The sequence below is a fragment of the Myotis lucifugus genome, unplaced genomic scaffold (genome assembly GCF_000147115.1).
Source record: "Myotis lucifugus unplaced genomic scaffold, Myoluc2.0 scaffold_3, whole genome shotgun sequence".
NCBI classification, from domain to species: Eukaryota; Metazoa; Chordata; class Mammalia; order Chiroptera; family Vespertilionidae; genus Myotis; species Myotis lucifugus.
The window spans coordinates 24,316,234-24,338,391 of NW_005871051.1; the positions used below are offsets into that span (position 1 = coordinate 24,316,234).

Below are 22,158 nucleotides of genomic sequence, written 5' to 3' on the forward strand. Positions count from 1 at the left end.
GGTGAGTACTATCAATGAAAAAGAGCTAAGGGAGGGTAAGGGGACACCTGCTTGTCATTAGGTGGTTAGGGAAGGCTTCTCAGAAAAAGGAATATTTGTGCTAAAGGATGAAGAGGACTTAGCCAGAGATTAGACTTGGGCAGGGGAATATTGGGGGCCTGGATAGAAGAGAGGCCTTGCTAACCTGAAGCAGGAAGGAGCTGATGAATTAATGGATGAGAAGCATTAGTTGGTCCTTGTTGTCTTATAATGATGGACATACAAGCAAAAACATTTATGTTACATTGTGACAGGTATGATAATAGTAGTTTGGGTAAGTGCTAACTTGATTTATTGGAATCATGCACTCTGGGAAAGCTTTCTCAAATAGAAATGATGTAAGTTAAACTTTAAGGGTAAATTGGGATTTATAAGAGCATGAGGAGAAGGTCTTTACACAGCAAATGGATTCAGAAAGAAAGTGCCTGTATGTTACTAATTTTGAGGAGCAGCTATAATGTAAGTATTCTAAGTTATTTCTACAACCTGAAGCGCAGTGAACATAAATAATTGGAAAAAAAAGCAGGAATGATCACATTCAGAAAATTGTAGATTTTTAGTGTTTTATATCATTTTAATATGGTAAATACACTGTTTTATTATGTTGTCTTTTAAAGATTATGATATATAGAAACCAGCTTTTGAAAGACCGATTTTTTCTAGGTATTTATAGTTCTTTAATTATTGTGAAAAATGCAAACATAGGAAAATAGAAAAGTATAATGACTCACTATATTCCTGTCCCTTTATATAACAATGAACATTTTTCAATTGCTTTATTTTTGGTTGACGTATTTTAAAAACATGACATTTTCCCCCAAACACAAAAACATGCATTTCTAAAAAATAAGGACTTTTTTTATATTACCATAAAGCCATTATCAGCCGTAAATATTCACAATAAATCCTTAATATTACCCAAACCAATCCTGTACAACTTTGCCCTATTTTCCCTACAAGGTCTGCATAATACATTTAGTTGAATAACATCTCTTTGTTCTCAATATAAAATAGTTTTCTCAATACATTCCACTTGTTTTTTCCCTGTACATTTTCTTGTTGAAAACAGAAGGCTATTGTCTATTTACAGTCCTACCTTTAGAATTTGAGTCTCTCTCTCCCTGGATTTCCAGTAAGTGAGGAATTCGGTATAAAAACTTGATTACATTCAGGTTAGATAGTTATTTTTTCTTAAAGTATAAAGAAATACAAGGAAAAGGTCCCCTACTTCGACTTCCAAGATAACTTGTTCCCTCTCGTTCTCCCTTCCTCCATCACCCATCTCCTTTCCCCTCCCTCTTTTCCTCTCCTCACACAAGAATGTAGAGTTAAAAAATTCAAACAGCACAAAAGGATTCAAAACACATTGAAAGCTTCACTGCACCCCAAAGTCAACTACTGGTGATATTTACTTTTTCTTATGAAAGTGGTTTGCATTTACCAACATTATATGTAAAAGGCTGATTTTTTTTTTAAATCACCTTAAAAACAACCTTTTGGACTAGAAGGATTAATACAACTTTCTAGCTAATGTTCTGTTAATGAACTTCTAACTTCTAAAAGGATATCTTTTAAATGTAATTCTCAGAGGATTCAAACTGCTTATATTTCCATTTTGTTACACAATTCGACTTCTTCGCTTGGAGACTCCACACAGACAGCCCAGGAAACCGATGACAATCTGACTGAGTGCACACACGAGCTCAAGGCTCCCCACAAGCAGTAGGCCTACAAATACTGATAAATGGATAGTCTTGTGCCTCTTTTCTTGCAAGTTGTATTTTTTCAAGTCACTGGCCATGGTGTCATTCGTGGTGGAAGAATTTAAACTGTTAGGAGCTACGCAAGATCCATTGAAGTACCACTGTAGATTGAAGGATTGGGGATAAATCCTTCCAGAAAAATAAAAGGTAAGATGTTTAAGAATTTCTGTGGCCATCAAAAGAATGCAACATTGTGCCCAGGAAAGTATAGTAAAACAAAGTACTTTTGAAATGTGCCTAGAAATTATAGCTAAGATCAGGCTTTCTGGGTATGTGTCTATATACTATACTAGGTTAAAGCTTTTTGTTCATTATCCCATCTTTCAACAAACTGTTTCTATGTAGCCCTGGCCAGTGTGGCACAATGGTAGAGTGTTGGCCCTCGACTGAAGGGTCTTGGGTTCGATTCCCAGTCAAGGGCATATCCCTCGGTTGCAGATTCATTCCCAGCCCTGGTCTGGGTGTGTGCAGGAGGCAACTAGTCAATATGTGTCTCTCACATGGATGTCTCTCCCTCCCCACCCTCCCTCCCACTCTCCCTAAAAATCAATGGAAAAAAATGTCCTCGGGTGAGGATTAACAAAAAACCAAAAAATGTTTTCTATGTCAAAAGTGGTTGAATATCAACAATTGCATGTGGTTCAGACTATTTATGCAGACGTTCTACTTGCTGAAGATGTGAAAATAAAGGAGCTCCCCCTTTGAAGGAGCTCGATTCTTAGTGCAAAACCACAGTGGCATCTGCTCTTAAACCAGAGGTACCGTTTTTACTCAGAGAGACATGTTAATACTATGATTATACCTGAAACCTATATAATTTTTATCAGCCAATGTCACCCTAGTAAATCCAATAAAAAAAATAATATGAGTGATTAAAGTGATTTGTGCCCATTGTAACAAGGTATGGATTATGAAAAACATTTTACCCTAACATATCTATCCTGAGGTCATTTTTCTTTGGTTCACTATACAGTAGGCTAATAGTGAGTTTGCATTTTGGGTACCAACAACTGCAAGTCTACCTGGAAAAACAAATGGAAGTTTGCAGCAAGCCTGGGATCCCTCGTGTGTAACCGTTTACTCTCTGTAACTGTCTATCACCCCAACTAGAGTGGGAATACCTTGAGTTCTGTTACCTCTGGAGCTTAGCCTGATACATGGTGAGCTGTCATCTGCTACAGACTGAAAGAACGTGTGCAGCATCTGTGGTTGAAATCTCTCTAATTTTAGATTTCAGATCCTTTAGTAAAGGGAGTGTCTGGATTGTGATTCTTAACAACTGTTGTATGAAAGTTTTGAGAGATTTATCTTTTTTAATGTAAGATAAAGGAAAAGGAAGGGGAAATTTTTTCTGTAACTGGAAGTCTGGTTATTCTCTAATATAGAGAGAAGTAATGAATTAGATTTTTTTTTGTTCCAGTTTTTGACATTGTGCTTAGGTGCAAGCACAAAACCATCTTACAACACTGAAAGGAACCATTTACTTGTAACTCTTCATTATTATTTGTTACTAAGTGACTTAAACTTTTAATTCATTCCTATCCACACATCTATTTATAGTGTGTCCCCATAATCCATCTGCTGCTACGTTTCTTTTAGGGCTTATAAGTAAGGCTCTAGATTTTATTTATTTGGTTTCTATTCAATTTTTTAAAGTATAGAAGTAATCTGTGCTTCAGGCTTACACAGTTCATTAGTTCAGAAGTGTGGAACGTCAGTGCTTCCCCAGGGCTTCCTCATCACCATTCTCTGAAGGTGAAAGTTAAGCTTCTGCTGTGTATTTCCAGGAATTTTTAAGGTAAGGATAAGCCATCTGAGTCCATTATCCTTTTCAACAAGACCACACCTGAAACATTCTGAATGTAGTGATTCCTCCACTTTTTATGAGCTTTTGCCAGTTGGAATTAATGTGCTAAATCCATAAGAATCTGTCCCAGTAGTTTGATTTTAAAAAAAAAAAAGTCGCTGTGTGAGCACCACATTATTCTAATCTAAGTAGCTTCGGTGTAAGACAATCAGGGAAAGGTCACTCACCTTAATTTGTCTACTGAAAATTCACAGGTACTGTTGCCTGGAGAATTACAGATGAGAGGACCTTTGAAGAGAGCCTGCAAGGATACCAGCACGCAGAACACAGCACCAAGTATTGTGATTATATTCAGAAATGATGAAAGAAACATCTGAAAAATAAGGTAGTTCATGTGCACATGTCATCATTACATGTTCTTGGTCTGTTTCAAGTTTCAGCATCAGATCTACGGTTGCCCTTCTCTGGCCACCTTGTAGCCCTAGATGTTAAGATCACAGTTTTATTGGGTGTGAATTATAGAAGAAGGCAGAGGGCAAAGTCTGCCATTTTGTTGAATCACTAAAGGAATGTTGGTCTTGCCGTGTTTTCTGAAAATTCTGAACCTTGTCCATTTTAACTGAGCACTGAGATCTGGTTCCTCAGTCATATTCTGTGTACTTCCTACTTCATAGAAAGAACCTTGACTAGATCATCAGCACCCACACTTTGATGTCCGCTCTCTTGACTCCTAAATCTTTAGTCTGGACTTGGCTCTGATCTTGAAAATGGCCTGAGGTCAGCATTTTGCAGTGATCGATACAGTGTAGAGTTACAACAGGGCTTCTCGATCCCAGCACAACTGGCCTGTGGGCATTTTGCTGTTGGGGCCTTTCCTGTGCATGCTACAATGTCGGGCAGCATTCCTGTCTCTCCCCACTAGGTGCCGCTAACACACACACCCAGGTGTAGCAACCAGAAATCTTGCCAGACATTGTCAATGTCCCCCTGGGAGCAGGGGCGTGTGGGGCAGAGGGTGCATGCAACTGATTTTGGTGCAGCACCACCACTGAGTCAAAGGGAAAGACTGTAAGCATCTTTCATTTTGTGAATCAGCACAGGAAAGCAAGCATCAGATTTGGGAATAGGAAGTGTTATGGCCCAAATGAAAGTTGGTTTCCAAAAAGAAGTTCTGTGTTGTGTTAATCACTGTTAATTATGACTTGTAAATCTGCAGAAATAAGGGAAGGATTTCTTTTCCTTTGATGGGGTAATATCGCAGCTCCTAGAGGGGTCACCTGTTGCATTCTTTAGACCTGCCCTTAAAGGGTAGGCAGAGTAAGTGACTATGTATACAGTGTGTGTCGAGGGAGCTTGGGCTTTGCTATTCTTTCAGTAACCCCACGAGATGGATGCTATTATTCCCATCGTATGGTTGAGAAAATGCAGTCCAGGGAGGTTGGCAAGGTGTCAGGACCTCACGGCTGGTAAACTTGAGTGCTCAGGTCTAATCACTAACTACATTCCTTCCAGCCAAAAGCCCAGAATGATGGGTTTGAGTGTGATTCAAATCCTGCTTCTCCCACACTACTGTTCAATTTGCTCATCAAGAAGCGTCACTGTGTTTATATTTTGGTCATCTATGATTTCTGACTTCTCATCACTGCAGAGAGGCCTGGCTTTAGAAAGTGATTCCAACATCCATATTTCCCCTAGACTTGGGGTTCATTTAAATGACTCAGGAAAACCTAAGTATTCAGAAGCAAAATCAATAAATGGATAAAGGGAAGGAGCAGGGAACAGTTCAAGTAGGGGAAATAGTGGGAACAGTTAAGATAGAGGACAAGTCGTGGGGACCACCTCTTCCCTCCCTCCCAAGATCTAGCCTTTGCCACTTTTATGATGCTTTGGTATATACTTGAAAGATACAAGATATGACTTACACACCAGTCCTCACATGGCTGGTGAGAAAAGTGCCTAAAAACTTTAATCAATATAAACTGGTGATTTAATGGCCAGCACCACTATTATTACACGCTGCCCCCCACCCTTGGCCAGTGAGCCAAGCCCAACACCTGCGTGAAAAGGTGGTTTGATTATTCTCAACTCTCTGTCCCTAAAGGAGAGAGAAAAATAGTCATTGAAAAGATGACAAATTTGTCATGACAGGATATGTGCAGGGGGCAGGGAGATATTCTTAATGGAAATATGATCTGAGAGAAAAATATATAAGTATTCTGATGTCTTTAAGTTTGAGGATTCAGAAATATTTCAGGATATCTTTCTCAAGAATGTTTGGCCCTGGCTGGTTTGGCTCAGTGGATGGAATGTCGACTTGAGGACTGGGGATCTCAAGCTCCATTCCAGTTGGGGGTGCATGCCTGGGTTGCGGGCTCGATCCCCAGTGGGGGGCGTTCAGGAGGCAGCCAATCAATGATTCTCTCTCATCATTGATGTTTCTGTCTCTCCCTCTTCCTTCCTCTCTGAAATCAATAAAAACATATTTTTAAAAAACACACGAATGTTTGGAATACAACATAGAGGAAATGCAAAATCAAACTCCAAGGGATAATAGTTTAAAAAGAAAAGCGCAAGGAAGGGAAACTAAAAACTAAGATTGACTGACTACCTGCAATGTATCAGGAACAAAGAGAGACTATAAATAATTAGCAAAGTAGTTATAACCCTAGATATCAAATGACAGAAAAGGGTAATTTTTAAAAATACAAATGTGTAATATTAATCTAAATATGTATCTCTTTAAACAGTGGTTCTCACCCCTGGGAACACATTAGAGTCACCTAGAGTGTTTTTGAAAAATACTGATGCTGCATCTCAGGGGAAGGGGGTGGAGGTGGAGAGATATTTTTAAGATCCTCCCTGGTGATTCTAACATCCCCATCAGGCTGAGAACCATCGCTTTCAAACCCCAAGCTCAGCCAGGAACTCACTGTGAGTGCTCATTTATTCGTCTACGCCTTCCTTAGAGAATTATGAGCCCGCACACAGTGTTATTAACAATGTTCGTGGCATCAGTAGTGTAGACATTGTGACTTTGAGAGTCTGATGGATTGAGATAAAAGTTCACTTACTGGCTGTGCTACACTGGCAAGTTATTTGCTTTCTTTGAGCATCAGTTTCTCGGTCAATAAAGCGGATCATATTTCAAAACTAAAGGGTTTTGAAAGAAATAAGATAACTTATTTGAATCTGTTCTGAGCATAGTGACAGAAGGTTAATAAGTATTCATTATTTTCCTTTTAACTTAGTTAAAATCTTATTCATAATAGGTATGTACTAAATGTTAGAAATCTTCTTTAATTTAATCGCATCAAGCGATGAGCATTCCGAGCCTAGCAAACCAATCTTTCATATGCATGAGAGAACTGAGGTTACGTTTTCCTTAAGTATTTTATACACAGCACAAAAATAACAAGTCTTGTTATTCTGAAATTGGTTGCAGCTCTGGGTGTGATTTCTAAATCTCCTTCCTTTGAAAACCTTTAGATAGTGGAACTGACGATTGGGGAGAGGTGTGAGGCTGGCTCCAAAGTTACACTTTTATGGAGGAAAAAAAAAAAACCCTCACACTTTCTGTATCATCATACAAGCATCCTAATAGGACGTTCCTAAGACTATAGTCCTACCACTGGAACCACACAGTGATTTGGTAGCTACCGAAGCCCCAAGTGGCTTTGCTCAGCTGTCCATACGGTTGGTGCACTTTCCCCCCCTCCCCTCGCCGCTCGGTACTCACCCCGCCTCTGTTGTTGCAGCACGCTCTTTTCCTCGCTGCCAAAGACATTGTTGTTGCTGGAATAGCCTGGAAATTACATCAACAGGAAAGATGAATCTTACTACTTCTCATCAGATGAGAAAGCAGTCATCTCTGCCTTCTATTTACCAGCAGTTGTGGGAAATCAAGACTCAAGAGAACAAGAAGGAAGTGTGGCAATGTCCTTGATCTTGTGATTCCATTTCAACCCTAAAGATTAAAGAGCTGGAAGGGATGGTGGGATTTCAGGAGAGCAGTTTCAAATTCTCCCAACTACATCACTTTACTCTGGGTCATCTTTAGAGAGACCTGGATTTTATTTTTTTTTAATATGTTTTCTTACTGATTTCAGAGAGAGAGGAAATGAGAGGAGAAATAGAAACATCAATGATGAGAGAGAATCATTGATCAGCTGCCTCCTGCACACCCTTTACTGGGGATGGAGCCTGCAACCTCGCCATGTTCCCTAACTGGGAATCCAACCTTGACCTCCTGGTTCATGGGTCGAAGTTCAACCACTAAGCCACACCAGCTGGGCTAGAGAGACTTGGATTTTAAATTGAGTGAGTTATTTAGTCATTATTTTGGAAGGAGTATCTCTGAAAGAATTGGTTATGTCATCTAAAATTCACTTTTTTTCTTTTAGTTATTATAATCTGCAGCCACTATCTAATTTCCCAAAAGTTGTCTGAATCTGGCAAGCATCCAGAAAGGAAATTGCTGGTTTTGTTTGCCTGACAGTTGGGAACTAAGAATTCCATCACCACTCCTTTCTCTTCCCTAACTTTCCTCTCACTCCTGGGTCACTGCCATCTCTCTGGTTCCCAGCTTAGGATTTGGGAAATATTTTTGGTTCCACATTCTACTTTCTACTCCTTTACACATGATATGTAATGGCCTTCCTTTACGTTGATGTTCAGCAATCGTGTACATACTGCATTCTGTATCAAGGGAAATATATTCTGCCGAGGAACGCTGTAAGAAGTGACCTCACATTCTGAGGACTTAGTTTAAATTTTCAGTCCTATCTAGTCAGCAGCTGTGACTAGAAATTCTTACTGGAAGAAGCTTTGTGTCATTGAAGAGTGGGCTGTAAATTACTTCCCTTCCACTTAAGAAATGTTAGCCATAAGGTGAGGTTTTTTTGCCACCTCAGCACAGCTGCCTTTGAGTAGTTAGTTCTGTCTTTCCTCCTGCCCTTATTTTCTAACATTTTATTGAATTCTGATGACATGCCAGGCACTGTCATAGGTGCTGTACATGTTTCAGTTCATTCCGGCCTCAACCAGCCTCTTTTTATCCTCATCTTACAATGAGAAAACTGAGGCATAGAAAGTTTGAGTAACTTCTCTAAGAAAGTGGAAGAGTTTGGATTTGAAGCGAGGCATTTGGTTTCCAAAGCCCAGACTCTTCACTGCTATCCACACTGGATAATTCTTATAGTTCTCCTCTGTTCCTTCACAGAGTTGGTTCATTCTCATCCCCCACCCCACCCCCACCCCCGCCCCGCCCCGGCTCATCTCATTGTCCTCCGTTCCTTCCCCAAATTCTTTTTCCCAAGACCACATCTACCTTTGCTTTTCCAGAGCAGGTCTAGCATTTAATGCCCGACAAGGCAGCTTTCCTAACAAACTTCACCCCCTCTGACCATGTGCTGACCCCATGGCTCTTGTGGAGAACACTTTGTATTGTTATCAAACTTGGCTTACATATTACCTTGAATTCCAACACCTTTATAATTCAAAGGTCACATGTATGTAGGGCAGCCCAGCCATTCTGGGGTGGAGCTAAGAGCCCAGAGGAAAAGGGAGGGAAAATGTAGCCCCAAAATAGATTGTCAGTGTTAATGGACTAAATCTCTTTTGTCGTACTCATAAGCTATACTGCCTTCTGAGCTTAAGAAACAATTCATTTACAGGAACTGGCAGACTATGGCCCACCACTTCTTTGTCATAAAGTTTTATTAGAACTCAGCCTTGCCCATTCACTTATATTGTCTACGACTACTCTCACACCAACAGTGCAGTTGAATAGCTGTGAGAGGGACTGTCTGGCTCTCAAAGCCTAAAATATTCATGATATGTTGTTTTTTTACAGAAAAAAAATTATCAATCACTGATTTAGAAAATTAATCTCTTAGAAGAAAGTTAGATCAACATTAAATTACAGCTTAAGTGGATGAATCATTTCATTTTACTTATTGATGTAAATTAAACTCTGCTGACTTTTTAGGATTTATTTCAGAGATGCTGAATATTTATTTTTATAGTTCTCTTCCCTTGCAAAGGGTTTTATAAAGTAATAATAACATGCCATGAAGTCTCCTCCCAGCTGACTTCATGGCATGTCAACACATCTTTGTTACATCACAACTCACTGTTTTTCAACTCTTTTGCCCGTTCAGAGCTGTAGAAATTGAAATGCTCTCTAAGGAATGGATATTAAAATATGAGAAAGTGTATAGGTGTATGTGTGACTGAGTCATAAATCTTCCAGATAATCTGTCAAAATTAGTACTTATGAGAATACTCTTTTTTTAATTCCTAAGCACATTTGAATGCATGAGAGTTTTTGTGAAACTAACAGCCCTGACAGTCATTTGCTTTTATAAAGAAGTAGTATTGTTCATTCTTCCTTACAGAAACCCATCCTTTTATGCAGTTTTAGAAATGAGTGTATGACTTACAAATGCAGTACAGAAAAGCTATGGACCACTGAAACTCGGTAACACAATTCAAACCCTAGGGATCCTCTAAGTACCTGACCCTGAGAGCAACCCAAAGCCACAGCTCATCACAAGAATAAAAACTATATTTTGCCCTAACCGGTTTGGCTTAGTGGATAGTGCTTTGGCCTGTGGACTGAAGGGTCCCAGGTTCGATTCCGGTCAAGGGCATGTACCTTGGTTTCGGGCACATACCCAGTAGGGAGTGTGTAGGAGACAGCTGATCGATGGTACTCTCTCATCGATGTTTCTAACTCTCTGTCCCTCTCCCTTCCTCTCTGCAAAAATCAATAAAATATATTTCAAAAAAAAACCCCTATATTTTGCAAATGCTTGTTACACAAACACCTAACTTGTTTAACATTCAACATTTTTTTCTCAGACTTAATAATTGATGAATTACCATTGTATAATAAGTGTACTCAATGAATAAGCGTGATTAAGATCAGGTTTACAGTTAATCTTATATCAAATGGCCTTAATACAGGGATGGGAAAAGCAAGTATATAGTTGTGAATACCCGAAACACAGTTTATTTTTGTATTATTATTCATTAACTAGAGGCCCGATGCATGACATTCATGCACTTGGGGGGGAGGGGGGACCCTCAGCCCGGCCTGCGCCCTTTCGCAGTATGGGAGTCCTTGGGAGATGTCCAACTGTGGCTTAGGCCTGCTCCCTGTCAGACATCCTTAGCGCTGCCACAGAGGCAGGCCACTGCGCTCACCAGCTGTCAGCCCAGCTTGTGGCTGAACAGTGCTCCCCATGTGAGAGTGCACTGACCACCAGGGGGCAACTCCTGCATTGAGCGTCTCCCCCCTGGTGGTCAGTGTGCATCATAGCAACCAGTAGTTCCTCCATTCGGTTGATTTGCATATTACCCTTTTATTATATAGGACTAGAGGCCCGGTGCACAAAAATTTGTGCACTGGCGGGGGAGGGGGGCTGGGGGAGGTGTCCCTCAGCCCCACTTGTGCCCTCTCACAGTCTGGGACCCCTCAGGAGATAACCACCTGCTGGCTTAGGCCCACTCCCCGGGTGGCAGATGGCAGGCCCAATCCCTCAGTGCCTGCCTCGCCTCCCCGGGTCGCACACACAGCAGGGCCGATCAGGGGGTTGGGACGCCGCCCCGGATTGGGTTGCACACGGGACGCCTCGGACAGGTCACACACGGGACGCCCGGGCGGGCCGGCGGATCGCTGCTGCAACGCCCGGCCACCCCAGGTCGGGTCGCACACGGACACCCGCCGCCCCGGGTCGCAGATAGCAGGCCCGGATGGCGGCAGGGCAGGGGGTATGGCGCTGCCCCGCCCTGCCTGCAGTATGCAAATTAGCCGCCATTTTGTTGGCGGTTAATTTGCTTATCGTGCTGATTAGCCAATGGGAGGCATAGCAAAGGTATGGTCAATTACCATGTTTGTCTCTTATTAGATAGGATTATGTATTAATGTATTTGTATTACAACTATAACCCTACTTTTGCCCACCCCTGTTTTTTCTTAGGAACATTTTAAGTCTCTTTTTAGTGCTATGAAAGATGATATTTATTGATTTTTTTCACTTAACATAAAATAGTTGAAGATAATTGCATAACACTCTTAGTCATGACTTCAAAAGATAAAAAGATTCACCTGTTTTGGGTAAGTCATAAAAACACAATGAATGTATTTTATAAAGTAATCAGTAATTAATTCCATAGTTGTTGTTATTTACTACTTCCCACGAAATCTGGTTTTGAAGCAATACCAATTTAAAATGTTAAAGCAATTTTGGAAAGATTTCAAAAACTACAACAAAAGTGTTTATCACACAGTTCTTTACTCACTTTTCTGTGTATTTACGAGTATATTGAGAGTTCAGTATTTTGACAGATGTTGGAAAGAACACAATTCCCTTTGAAAAGATATTCTTCCATACTATACATAAATATAGATGTATCTGTTATAATGAAGGACAGGAGAGCTGTAGACTATTAAAACCCTATAGAGTATAGATAGCTGAGGACCAGGAAAATACACCTGTATTCTGAGCCCTTCTGTCACCCACCTGTTTGCTTGTGAACCTAGTCTAGAGTTTGAGGTTCACTGTAAAGTGCCTATTGAACTTTTCAAAGAGTTATTTGATGCTTTGATGGCATTCTACCACACTGAGTAATAGAGATAGACTTGTGTAATACTCTTCGTTAATATTTATGGAGGGCAATTAAGTAAATTTAGTCACGGAACAAGGAAGTGCAGATTCTCTGGAACTTTCACAGGTTTATAGAACCTTTCTGTGCTTCAGTTTCCTGGTGACTTAAGTTTATGGATTAAGTTATGAATTGCACCATCCCCCTTGGTTAGCCTGAAACAGGTGGATTATGGTGCTAATCCTGAGGAAAACAGAACTTGGGAGTCAGATAAGTCTGGAACTGGGTCTCACAACTACTGTGTGATCTTGTTAACCCTCCTAACCTTCTGTTTGCTTGTCTGTTAAAATACAGTTGATAATAACCGCTCAGCCAGATTATTATAGAGAGTAGATGAGATAACATTGTAAAGCATGAACCCAGTAGTTAGCACTTAGCAGTGGTCTCTGTGCCTTTCTCTATGCCTTTGTCCTCTTCACCCCCTGCTCCCCTGCCTTCTTCATCAGGCTCCTTTCATGCTGACAAGAAATCTGTTTGTATTGTAGTAAAGTCCATTTGTATCTAAAGCTACACGAGTCATTCTAAATGGATTGTTTGAACATGGGAACTTTTAGGAGCTTCATGGGAATTGCCACTGTTGCTAAGTCTTGGCCAGCTGTGCCTGGCTTCTGTCTAAGCCGATGCAAAGGAAGCTCACACTATTCAAGTAGACAGAAGCCTCTGGAAGGGCAGAGCAGACAAGATTTGCAGTCGCATCACTGTGTTGGGCTCTGTGCTTTCTCTCAGCCTGAAAGAGAACGTTCGTGGCAATTTGAAGAAAAAGTCCACAATTTCCCCAAAGCTTTTCCTGTAAGTACCTCTTTCTACCAAGCAGGGTGAATATATTGCTCATGATATTAAAGGTACAGAAACCATCAACTTTTGGGGGATGCCTTACTGGAGTGGCTTTTTGAAGCCAGAGTAGTCTCAAGTCCAGTGTATGAGCCGAAGAACAAATATTTCTCTAAAGATTAATGTATAACCACTCAAGAGTGTTTTCACATTAGTCTGGGGATAAGACCAGCAGTAGTCACTGATCATCATTAAGAATTAGGGATGCAGGTAGAAAACAGTGTCTGGAAATTCTTTAAAAATCTCCATGTTTCAGCATCTGTACAACACTTTGATAATATAGGTAATTGAACTGTCACACACACACACGAACACACATCTAAACAAAGGCTCATTTTTCTGACATTAACCAGACCCTTTAGGTAGCACCCAAGTGGTAGAACAAACAAAAGCAGCCTCTTGAATGCTGAATTTCCAAACTTCAGTATCCACATCCCCATTTTATGAGCATGGAAACAAAATCATAAGATAAGTGACTTGCAAAGAGAAATATATTAGAGACATAATTAGAACTGAGATTCTCTGCCAGGTCCAAAAACAGTATTTATTCCTCTCCACAGGTGGGTCCTACCCAGGCCACTTCATCAGAATTCCCAGGAGAGGGTCTATAAATCTATCGGGTGATACATTGGAGAGTTGTGTATTACACTGCTCTGCTGCAAACATCAACAAAGATAGACCGATCAATAATTATCAAACTTAACATTCAACAAGCACCATGATGTCCTGGTATATGTAAGATCTGAGTCAAGAAGTCATTGAGGTCAGAGAGCCAGAATTTCAGGTCCCAAATCTCTTAGGCCAACTCCCTTTGGTGCAGGCAACACCATATTCATGCTGCACAATTATCATCATCCAGAATGTTTCTTCTCATTCCTACTGAGCGCTTCCCACACCTGCTGTATTCCCTGTGAATACCTTGAGCATGGCTTCAGCAAAGGAAAGTTGAGGGAATTCATTCAAAAGTTCCCTAACACTACAAAACTTGGAAGAGCAGCCCTAGTGCAAAGAAATGTGCTAGGTAATAACCCAACCAACTTCATTTCTTAACCCTCAATATTTTTCCATTGATTTTTAGAGAGTGGAAGGGAGAGAGAGAGAGAGAAGCATCGACATGAGAGAGACACATTGGTTGGTTGCCTCCCACATGAGCCCCGACCAGGGCTAGGGATCGAACCTGCAACTGAGGAATCAAACCCGTGACCTTTCAGTCCTTGGGCTGATGCTCTAACTACTGAGAAAAACTGGCCAGAGCAGCCCAACCAACCTTTATCAAATTTAATCTTTTTTTGATCAAGCTCCCTAGCCTGTACCACATATTTAATTTATTTAAATTGACATTCCTCATTGATAACCAATATAAATGAATACCATACCACCACTCCTCACTGTATCTTAAGTCAAGACACAGCTCAGCTCACTGTAAGTCTGAAAGATGGTCTATAGGACTTCGGTAAAGCACTTTTCTCCACATCGAGTCAAAAGTTACTCACCATCAGACCTGCTCCTATAATTCCTGGGAACCACCACTCAAAGCAAGAGATGGGGTTTTTAAAAAATTCGCCTTCCTCAAGTCTGTTGACAATGAGAGGTATTGCATTGAGAGCTACTCCCGACAGAAGTAGAACCAACAGGCTGAATCCATTGCAGGATGTCCATCCTTCACAGCAGGTCATGGTCAACCCTGGTCCAGTTAGAAATGCTGCTCAAGTGGCTGTCTGTGTGGCACTGTCTTGCCTTTATCCTGAGCCTCCTAACCTAGTTAAAGTTTAGCACTTATGAAATTTAATTTCGGGAGTTGGTGTGGAGTCCAAGAGGGCAGACCTTATTGTGAGGACAGGAAGTAAAGATAAGTTTATATTATGATGAGATTGGGAAAGGAAGGCGGGGAAAAGGTCTATGGTTTCTGTTAGATAAATGTATGCATGAAAATAGGCAGATGGTAACTAAGAACAAGGAAGAAGGGGTTAAAAAATGCTCCTCTAACATATTTTACCAGTGTACCTTATAGAAGTAAAAGCAAGAATACCCAGTTAACATAAACTATTTTTTCCTGTTGTGTTGACATTACCAAGTAGTGAAGTTCTTTACTTTGAAATTGTTTAACAAGAAAACAAATAGGAGATTGGGGGGGAAAGTATTTCCTCTGCTGCAAATGTTCTTGATTAGTCAAAATTTTAGGGAATACACAAAATTGTAAGTTTCTTCATGTCATATTATTCCAGTCTTGCAGACTAACTCATTTAGAGGTAACCCACTTAGGACTTGTGGGAGGTTTGGTCAATGCTACTAGACTGAAAGTGTTCAAATATGGACACCAGAATCAAACATAGGAATAGGAGAGAGGCTGGAGGAGAGATGATGTTTTATTTTCTTTAAACTCTAAGTACTTACTTGGTCATTTACAGAATATTTTTAGACCAAGCTTCCCAATTGTCTTTCTACTAGTTTGTGAGCTTCTCAAGCAAAGGTATGTCAGTGCAATAGGCTTTAAATACAAAAGTTCTCGCTTATGCTAATTGTTCATCATGAATTGACAAGGGGGCTCTGCTCATGGTAGTTGCTGAGAGTCCCATACTCACAGAGGCAGCCATCATCTCCATTCTGGCTTCCACAATTGTAGAGGCAGAGTGAAAAGACATGATGAGCCACATACTCAGTCTGAGCATTTTTGTTCATGCTTTATTGGCCAAATGAGTTACTCAGTTATGTTTCAGTTCAAATGGGTGATGAAATATAAACCAACTTTTATCCAGAAGCAAAATGAACTTTAGGCAGCTCTAATATTTACCATGCCTTCCTCCCATCCCAGTCCATAGCACAGATTCAGCAAATGCTGTTGGGAATGATGAAGGAAGGAAAGAAGGATGGAAGGAATGATGAAAGAGAGGGAGGGAGGGAGGGAGGAAGGGGTGGAGTCCATCTGTAAGTTCAGGTACAATGGGCTTAGAGAGTAGCACCCCATCCTACAAAAGTCGGAGACAGAGGGTACTGGGGAGGCAACCTGCAGACTCTACCATATCATAAATTAATGAGCTGCACCAGGAGAAACAAGCAGTCTGCAGAAAATGAGTAGGAGGAGATGGTGAAGATGCAGGTGTGCAGGAAGTGTGAGGGGTGGGAAACATCTGGCCCACGGCCATTTAAGGCCCGGGAGATCATTTGGTCTGGCCCTGCCAAGGCATTAGGGGTTAGTTAATTAAATGTTTGACCAAATATAGCAGGTTAATTTTTAAGTTAATAATCTTATATGGCCTGATGATGATGTTATAAATATCCAAATGGCCCTTGACAGAAAAAAGTTCCTCACCCCTGTTCTAGATGGAGGCAGAGAAAAGGTAGCTGCCTGGTTTCTCAAAGGCTTTCTACTTTCTTATTTCTACTCTATGGAGTAAATGACTCCAGGTAGACACCTACTGACTGCAGGTCCTGTCCTTGTTTTCTGTGAGATGCCTCTATATTCTTATAATAAACTAGAGGCCCGGTGCACAAAAATTTGTGCACTCGGGGGGGAAGGGGGGGTCCCTCAGCCCGGCCTGTGCCCTCTCGCAGTCTGGGACCCCTCGGGAGATAACGACCTGATGGCTTAGGCCTGCTCCCGGGTGGCAGAGGGCAGGCCCAATCCCTAGGTGCAGCCCCTGGTCGGGCTCAGAGCAGGGCTGATTGGGGAGTTGGGGCGCCGCCCCCTGTCATGCACAGAGCAGGGCGGATTGGGAGGTTGTGATGCCACCCTCAGTCACGCTCAGGGTAGGGCTGATTGGGGGGTTGGGGCACCGCCCCCTATCACACTCAAGGCAGGGTCAATGGGGAGGTTGCGGCACCACCCCCTGTGATGCACAGAGCAGGGCCCAATCAGGGGGTTGGGCGCTGCCCCCTGTCACTCACAGAGCAGGGCCAATCAGGGGGTTGGGGAGCTCCCCCTCTCATGCACAGAGCAGGGCCCATCAGGGGGTTGGGGAGCTCCCCCGTCACGCACAGAGTAGGGCCGATAGGGGAGTTAGGGAACCGCCCCCTGTCACACACAGAGCAGGGCCGATCAGGGGGTTGGGGCGCCACCACTGTCACACTCAGGGCAGGGCCGATGGGGAGGTTATGGCTCTACCCCGTCACAGACAGAGCAGGGCCCGTGGAGGGGGGGGGGGGAGTTGGGGCGCCGCACCCTGTCACACACAGAGCAGGGCCAATCAGGGGGTTGGGATGCCACACCCTCTCACACACAGAGCCGCAGGGCGATCAGGGGGTTTTGGCGCTGCACCCTGTCATGCTGATCTGGTGCCAGGAGACCTCTCGGCTCCACTGATCCCGGTGCTGGGAGGCATATTACCCTTTTACTATATAGGATAGAGGCCTGGGGGCCGGCTGGTTTGCCCTGAAGGGTGTCCTGGATCAGGGTGGGGGTCCCCACTGGGGTGCCTGGCCAGAGGCCTGGGGGCCGGCTGGTTTGCCCTGAAGGGTGTCCTGGATCAGGGTGGGGGTCCCCACTGGGGTGCCTGGCCAGTCTGGGTGAGGGGCTGAGGGCTGCTTTCAGGCTGGCGGTTTTGACTGCTTTCAGGCTGGCGGGAAGCTCCCAACCACTCCTTTTTTTCTTTTCTTTTTTTCTTCTGGGCCAGCTTTAGCTCTGGCTCTAGCTCTGAGGCTTCGGCTGCTGGTTTGTTTGCCGTTCTATAATCGAAACAATGTATAACTTCAGCTCTGAGATCCCAGCCGGCTATATTTGTTAGAATGTTTCAAACTGCCAGCTCAGAGGCCGGCAAGTCAGGCGGGGAACGTTGCAGTCTGCAGCAAGCAAGCCTCATGTTCGCTTCCAACTGCCTGGCTGCCGGCCGCCATCTTGGCTGACAGTTAATTTGCATAAGGATACGCTGATTAGCCAATGGGAAGGGTAACGGTCGTACGCCAATTACCATTTTTCTCTTTTATTAGTGTAGATTATCCCCTTTATACTACTGTAAGTGGGCTTCCATTTGTTTGCAAACAAAAATGCTAAAACTGTAAGTTCCTAAACTCAAGGATAGAAATATACAAATATCTTGTCCCCTACCACACTGAAGCAGCAAAAGCAGTTCAGAAAAAGGAAGGATTCTCTCGAGATGGGCTGGGAACTAGGATTCCTCTCAGTTTTGGAGGATGGCTAGAATTTGACACAAAGAGATGGTCAGAAGGGTTTTTCTGACAGGTGCAGAAAACCAAAACTCTCCTAGCTATGCTAAGCAAGGGGATGAAGTAATTGGGGGATTATGGATACAAAATTGTTAGAAGGGCTGCTGGGGCATTTCCTATTCCTGTCCCCTGGGAATGCCTTACAGGACAGGAATGCTGAATGGTCCAGGCTGCTGCTGCCTCTGCAGTAGTCAAAAGGCATGGAAATTCGTCGAGTCCAAGCACACACCACTGTAGCTACAGTCCAGGAAGACACTGCCACTGTTGTGGCTCCTGTCCCTATACACCCTCAAAGCTATTGACTAAACTCTGGAGCACTGCCTGTGATGTCTGCTGACACTACAACTGTTTCTTCACTTCCGTGAAACTAGTAACTGGACCCAGGGACATCGCTGCAGTGCAGAAAATTCAACACTCCGGTCTTTCTTAACAGCAACAGACAAAAGTAGCAGAAAGAGGACTTCCACCTCATTTTTGTCTTCCACATTTCTCAAGGGTGGAGCTAATTGTTGCAAAATCCAGAGCTTAGATTTAGAGTATTCTAGGAAATGTAATTTTCAATCATTTTGGCTTCTGCCATACAGAAAGGCAATCTAGCTAGAAGGACATAAAAATGGATATTGAGCAAGACAGTTCATCATAGTGATCTTGTTTAAACTGTATGAAGAAAATTTTCTGTAGATTATCTGGGATGACCATGTAACAGGTCCTTTTAAAATAATTTGAATTATGTTTGTATTTCTTACATATCTTAGATATCTAGAATGTCTGGACATTTAGACTTGCATGTCTAGAATGATATGTAACATTTTATTTATTTATTTTTTTTAAATATATTTTATTGATTTTTTACAGAGAGGAAGGGAGAGAGATAGAGAGCTAGAAACGTCGATGAGAGAGAAACATCGATCAGCTGCCTCCTGCACACCCCCCACTGGGGATGTGCCCGCAACCCAGGTACATGCCCTTGACCGGAATCGAACCTGGGACCCTTCAGTCCGCAGGCCGACGCTCTATCCACTGAGCCAAACCGGTTTCGGCGATATGTAACATTTTAAAAACAAGTTGAAACTACCTGTTTAGTTCCAATGAGAACACTTCAAGAGTATTAGGAAGATTTGTTTCTTTAAGAGATAGGAAAGAGTTAGTATGAGGAAGACTGGAGTCCCAGCCAAGTCTTATTTGTACTATTGGTGAAAACAAGAGGTGATGCAAAAGCATCTTGTTTTATCCTCTCCCTAAGCCCATCGCTCCCCTGCCTAGCTCCCTGCATACCATAGTCCTGGGAGCAGTGAGGATTATAGCCAAACATCAGGAACCGCATTTCCTATTACACCGTATAGAAGAAGGTAGCTCCTGCTATTTTCTGCTCCATCTTCTCAACCCCTATCTCTGAAGCTCCACCCCATGAAAGATTCACATGACCTTAAGGTAGCTCCATCCATGCATCAAGTATGCACCACAGTACCCTGTGTTACTACCCCAGGAGGAATTTATGTGGTATGAATAGGTATGAAATGCCTAGCCATGTTCTGTCAGGCATCCTGTCCTAAATACACTCCCATTAAAGGTTTTATTAGGACATGGGTTTTATATGCAGACACAGCTACTTGTCCATCAACATTCATGCTTTTACTTTTCATAGTAGACCAGAGGCCCAGTGCACGAATTTGTGCATGGGTGGGGTCCAACTGGCCCGTCCCGATGGGGATCCATCGGACAGGGCCGGCACGGGGGGAGGAGCCACGGATAGTTGGCAGCAGGCGCCGCCCCTGATAGGGGTGTTGGGGGCCGATCGGGGTCCAGGCCAGCTCAGGGGGGCAACAATCAGGGCCCAGATCAGGCTGGTTGGCTACCGCAGTGTATGTCATAGCCTCTGGTCGTTCTGGTTATTCTGGTCATTCTGCTGTTCCAGTCACTGGGCTTTTATATAGAGAGATAATTGTTGGAAAATGTCTGCCAGTCATGAACTACATTTCCCAGCTCTTCATGCATTTACATTGGGCCATGTGACTACTACTCACCAATGGGAAGTGAGGGAAATAGACTGTGTCACTTTCACACTAAGGATCTTAACACATTGCGGACCAGTAGTTTTATTGCTAGCTTTGCCCAGTGACCAGATAAGTTTCTATTGAACGGGTACAAAAACCATTTTACATAAATGTTAAAGGCATGCTTTAAAATTAAATACCCATTGTATTTTGAAGTTATTTATTACATGTTCTTACAAACCAATATCTTTTTAAAGAATTCTTGTGATTGGCTACAAGCCTTAGAACAGAAAACACGAGAATTCTCGTGATCCGTCAGCAGTGTGTTAAGAAGTGATGGGTGTTGTCCCTTCTCTTCTTTTTCACTTACATTATGAAGACAACAAACTTACCTTGAAAGTCATATGTTGAAAATACGCATCAACCTAGATCCCTGAATGACTGAGCAGAGCACAGCTCCCCAACTCCTTCCCTTTCTGCCCACCAGAACCGCTCAGGATAATTGACATCGACAGGAAATAAATGTCTACTCTATTAAGTCACTTTACATTTTTGTGTAAATTTGTTACAGTAAGTAGCACTACCTCAGTACATTCAGTGTATCCTTTTGTTCTTTACCTTAGAACCTTCCTAAAGTCTGCAACTCCCACCCCTCCTCAAAACAACATAAAAAACAAATCAAAGACAGTGAAATTCTTTTTCTTGGTGTTTTATTCAGAAATTATATTTAGGAGTATTAGAGAATACTAAAACAGTAAGAAGCATACAGTATATAACCAAGGTCAGTAATAACACAAGTGCAGGAGTTCTACAAACAGAAAAGTAAAGATTTCAAAAGAATTAAATACATTAAAAAGCATTATTTCATTCCACTGAGCTCATTAATGTAAATTGTCACACCCTAAGGAGCAAGCTGTGGCCTCTTCTTATTGCAGTACAATTGATAGATCGAGTTGGATTGAGAGATGTTTATGTATGTACTTTATAAATACTGTGTGTATATAAATGCCAGTACAGCCAACATATACAAAAGTGTCTATCGGGTAGAGAACCTGTGAGTTTAGTTTTGAGAACTCAATAGTTTCATATACCACTAAAAATATAAAGGTCTTTAAAGATTCTTAGCTCAAGCTTATTTTACAGATGAGTAAGTATGACAGTAAAACTCAGGGAAGCTAAGGTGACATTCATAATCAGGCTGTTCTGGCAGAGCATGGACTTGATTTGGGGGCTTCTGACTTCTAATCAGGTATCTTTCTATTAAATCACAAGCTCAATATGTAGGTGAACCAGAGAGATGAAAGTTCAGGATGTCTAAATATCTAAGCACAGGAGTGATCCCACCCCCTGCAGCACCTGCCAGGAGGCCGGGCCGCCTAGCAGCAGCATTGCTTCTGACAACAGCACTTACACTGGCAGCACTTCTGCTGACAACAGCCCTTCCCACAGCCACAGCCACAGCCACAGGAGCCGCAGCCACAGGAGCCACAGCCACAGGAGCGGCGGCAGCAACAGACCACGGGGACACTGCAGCAGCCCCCACAGCAGCCACAGCAGCAGGGGCAGCAGCTGGAGCAGCAGCCGACCCGGTAGCATCTGCAGGTGGTGCAGCCACCACAGCCGCCACCACAACCACCACAGCCACCACAGCCGCCACAGCCGCCACAGCCACCACAGCCACCGCCACCACCGCAGCCACCACAACCACAGCACCCCATGGTGTCAGTAGAGAGGACTCAGGAGATGTGAGGAGGGAGACTCAGGAGGTGAGGAAGGTCTGATACCCCCTCTGTTGGGGAGCCCTTAAATACCACCTTTGGCTTGGGCTTGACTCAAGCACATGACTACTTCCCTGTTTATCTGTTTCCCTGGGAGAATTTTAGTGTCCTTGGTTTACT

The 22,158-nt window shown here is 42.7% G+C and overlaps 1 protein-coding gene and 1 long non-coding RNA gene across 2 annotated transcripts; one reads left to right on the top strand and one right to left on the bottom strand.

Annotated features, from left to right (window-relative positions):
* Nucleotides 1-1,254: 1,254 nt before the first annotated feature.
* Nucleotides 1,255-14,782, bottom strand: TM4SF20 (transmembrane 4 L six family member 20). The gene is made up of 4 exons (XM_006082604.3): nucleotides 14,600-14,782; nucleotides 7,346-7,411; nucleotides 3,837-3,982; nucleotides 1,255-1,931 (listed from the first exon to the last, which is right to left on the bottom strand). The coding sequence occupies exons 1-4, from the start codon at nucleotides 14,780-14,782 to the stop codon at nucleotides 1,658-1,660; spliced, it is 669 nt and encodes a 222-aa protein (XP_006082666.1). The 3' UTR covers nucleotides 1,255-1,657.
* Nucleotides 1,717-21,923, top strand: LOC111827829. Its single transcript, XR_002831550.1, has 3 exons — nucleotides 1,717-1,949; nucleotides 3,864-3,994; nucleotides 21,533-21,923. It is a non-coding gene; the product is annotated as an uncharacterized LOC111827829 (long non-coding RNA).
* Nucleotides 21,924-22,158: the final 235 nt, after the last annotated feature.

Coding starts and splice junctions, on each gene's coding strand:
- TM4SF20 (XM_006082604.3), bottom strand. CDS start 14,782: ATGACCTGCTGTGAAGGATGGACATCCTGCAATGGATTCAGCCTGTTG. Junction 7,412..14,599: donor TTATAGGAGCAGGTCTGATG/GTGAGTAACTTT, acceptor TGTAATTTCCAG/GCTATTCCAGCAACAACAAT. Junction 1,932..3,836: donor TTTTCAGTAGACAAATTAAG/GTGAGTGACCTT, acceptor TTTTTCTGGAAG/GATTTATCCCCAATCCTTCA.